The sequence below is a fragment of the Apaloderma vittatum genome, unplaced genomic scaffold, assembly GCF_000703405.1.
Source record: "Apaloderma vittatum isolate BGI_N311 unplaced genomic scaffold, ASM70340v1 scaffold23455, whole genome shotgun sequence".
Classification (NCBI taxonomy): domain Eukaryota; kingdom Metazoa; phylum Chordata; class Aves; order Trogoniformes; family Trogonidae; genus Apaloderma; species Apaloderma vittatum.
Window position 1 is genome coordinate 20,085 of NW_009717985.1, and position 2,790 is coordinate 22,874.

Genomic DNA, 2,790 nt, shown 5'->3' on the forward strand with positions numbered 1-2,790 from the left:
AATACTTTCCACTTCATCTCCTCTAAAGAGGGAGCAAATAAGGTAAACCTAGAGAGTCAGAGCTGTGGCCATCTGTAAGTTAAAAAACAATCAGAAAGTAATAGCTGCTGAGATACAGTTATTGTGACAACAGAAGGGGCTGTGTGACCTCAAAGCCAAGGCTGGAGCCAGGATTTATTTCCTCCACACGTGTGTGCGAGTGGCTACTCAGCTCGATCTTTTCAAGACAATTTGGTGCTGTCTTAGGAAGGTTGTGGCAGAGAGGACAAGGCAGTCCAGCTTTTGAAAGTGGGGTTAAAGCCACACTGAGTCAGAGCCCGGGAGAGGCTAAAAAAAGCCGGGAGCCACGGGAGCCTGGCTGGATGCTCAGCTCTTCCCGAGAGCTTGAGGATGTTTCTGAAGCTCAGATAAAGCCTCGCAGCTCCCCTGGGTCCGTGCAGGAGTTTTTTCCACCAAGCAGGTGCCCAAGAGAGGGCAAGTGCTCAGTGTGCGTGGCAAGGGCTCCCAAAGGAGGTGGAGTTTCTCCCTGCAGCCCTGGGTGCCCATTCCCCACAGCTGCAGGAGTGCCTGCAGGTCAATCTAAGAAAAAATGTATCCCCAGCACTCAGAAAAGCACTGGAAAGGCAGAGGGGAGAAAACAAATTAAACCGAGACAGCAAGTGTCCAAGCAGGAGGGTGCCTGGGGCACGGGGGCACAAGCCAGGTTCAGTGTCCTGTGTGATGACGAGGCAACAGCACCTTCCTCTGGGTGCCACAACACTTGTGTGCAGGGGACAGCGCACCCACAAAGCACACATGGCACTGCTCTTTTGTTTACTATGGGCTGGTAAGCAGGAACCAAAACATCAGCAGCCACCTGAGATCAAAACGTACATTTCTTCCTTCCTTTCTTTCTTTCCTTCTTTTCTTTCTTTTTTTTTTTAATGGAAATCAGCCTCTCATTCAGCACAAACCAACTGCCCTCAGTAACAACCTCCGCCTAATGAAGCGGGTCATTTAATTTGCTGGCAACAATGGAGATGATTTTCTATTCAGAACCTGCAGGCAGCTGCCTCCAGCACGCTGGGTGCAAGCACAATGGATTCCAAAGCTCGAAGGGAGTCGGAGCTGTCATTGCATTTGTTTGCGTCCCGCGTCCTTTTCTCCCAAGATGCAGCGGCAACATCATCGTTTCCATCAAGCAAAAGAAAGTAGGAGGGGAGCAAATACACGAGTGGCTTTAAGCAGGGGCACCTCGCGCGTCACGGCAGGTCGCGTGCTGCCCGCGGCACGTTTCCCGTGGCTTAGCCCTCGACGCCGCGCTCCGAGCACGGCTGCTACGAACTTGACCTTCACCCACAAGAGCTGGGAGCTGTGTGGCATCTCCTCGGTGCCTCTGAGTGCAGGAGGGAAGGATTTGGTTATGGGGCATCTCCTGCTTACGGGAGACAAGACACGGAGCCTGGACAGAACAGTCGAAACTGCCCAAGGACGTCCCGGCCAGCAGCACCCGTGCCGTGCCCTGGTGGGTGCGCAGTGCCGCAGAGCTGCTGCTAAATTCTGTTTGTGTTCGGTTTCTGTGAACCTGGCCGAGCGCTGTAAGTTCACAGAGATGAACAGCATGCTCGGATCTAGCCAAAAAGCAGCTCGCAGCCCTGCAGATGCCTTTTGCCCACAGGCTGTGACTGGTCCGACAGAAATGTCTGAGTTTGGGAAGGCAGACATGCCTGAGTCAGCACGGAGACCTGCGCGGGACATTCCCAGGCTGTCGGTGGTGACTGCTGTGCTTTGCTTTCAGTGTTCTCATTTGTGGAGAGCTGCAAACGAAGGGCACTGAAGTTTCGGCACTCCCACGCGACGCTTACCTTCCACGAGGGATGTCAGCAGGGTGACGTTGGCGGCTTTGCGCCTTCCTGCCGGTAGATTTAGTCCGATTTTCTCTAACCTTTCCCTTAAACACCGACCCCCATTTTTTGATTTTGCTCTGAAAAGAGAAAATGAGGACAGGTTAAAAAATTGAATGTCATTAATGTTAAAATAACTATAACTAATCATAGCTTAAGCTTTCAGGTTTGAAAGGAAAGTAAAAAGCAACAAAAATGCTAATCCCCAATATGCCACACGCCAGAATCTCTCGCCTTCATTAACCCAAGAGGTAAGAGCTGAACTCAGAACTTGCTTTGGTGTCACCCCCCGCGTTTCCTGGGGCTGTCGCAGCGTCTCCGGAGCAGCTTACCTGCGGAGGACCCCGCCGAGGAGAGAGGCATTGAGACACTCGGGGGGTGAGAGCCTTCTCTGCACCTCCCCGACCGTCACCTTGTACTTGGAGGTGGAGCTGAGCAGCGAGAGGCGGCCAGGCACGGAGCAGAAGACCTCATTGGGATTCGTCACCCCTCCGATCAGGCCGTCTTTGTTCATTGTCAGGGTGGAAATGGTGGTGCCATTGGCCTTCGAGGGGATGGGCACTGGGAGACAAGGAAGGGAGAGAGAAGAGGAGACTGTGGCTGAGAGACCCCAGAGCCAGGGAAGCTGCTCGGTGACTCTCCTGTCCCTTTCTAGCCCCCAGCACCCACAGATGTCAGCGTGGCTGGCTGTGTTACCCCAGCTCGTTCCTTATTTTCCTCAGTAAAAGAAGAGAGGTGGGGCCAGGGAACTAAACTAAATAAAGGGGAAAAAAAGAAGATGGAAGAAGCCTGGACTCTGCTCTCACCTCCTTTCCCACACCTCTCAGCTCGACCGTAATTAAACCCAAGGGTTTGGGCTGGTCTCCTGGAAGGCTGAGGACTGTCTGCAGCATCGCTGCCCAGGCCT

At 53.2% G+C, this 2,790-nt stretch overlaps 1 protein-coding gene across 1 annotated transcript in view; it reads right to left on the bottom strand.

Annotated features, from left to right (window-relative positions):
• LOC104274469 (transcription factor AP-2-epsilon-like) overlaps positions 1-2,444 on the bottom strand; it is a gene marked incomplete at its 5' end in the record, with an annotated part of 3,896 nt that extends 1,452 nt beyond the window's left edge. The window contains 2 exon segments of the mRNA XM_009870112.1: positions 1,845-1,963; positions 2,216-2,444. Of these exon segments, the coding sequence (XP_009868414.1) occupies positions 1,845-1,963; positions 2,216-2,444 (348 nt within the window).
• Between the last annotated feature and the right edge of the window lie 346 nt (positions 2,445-2,790).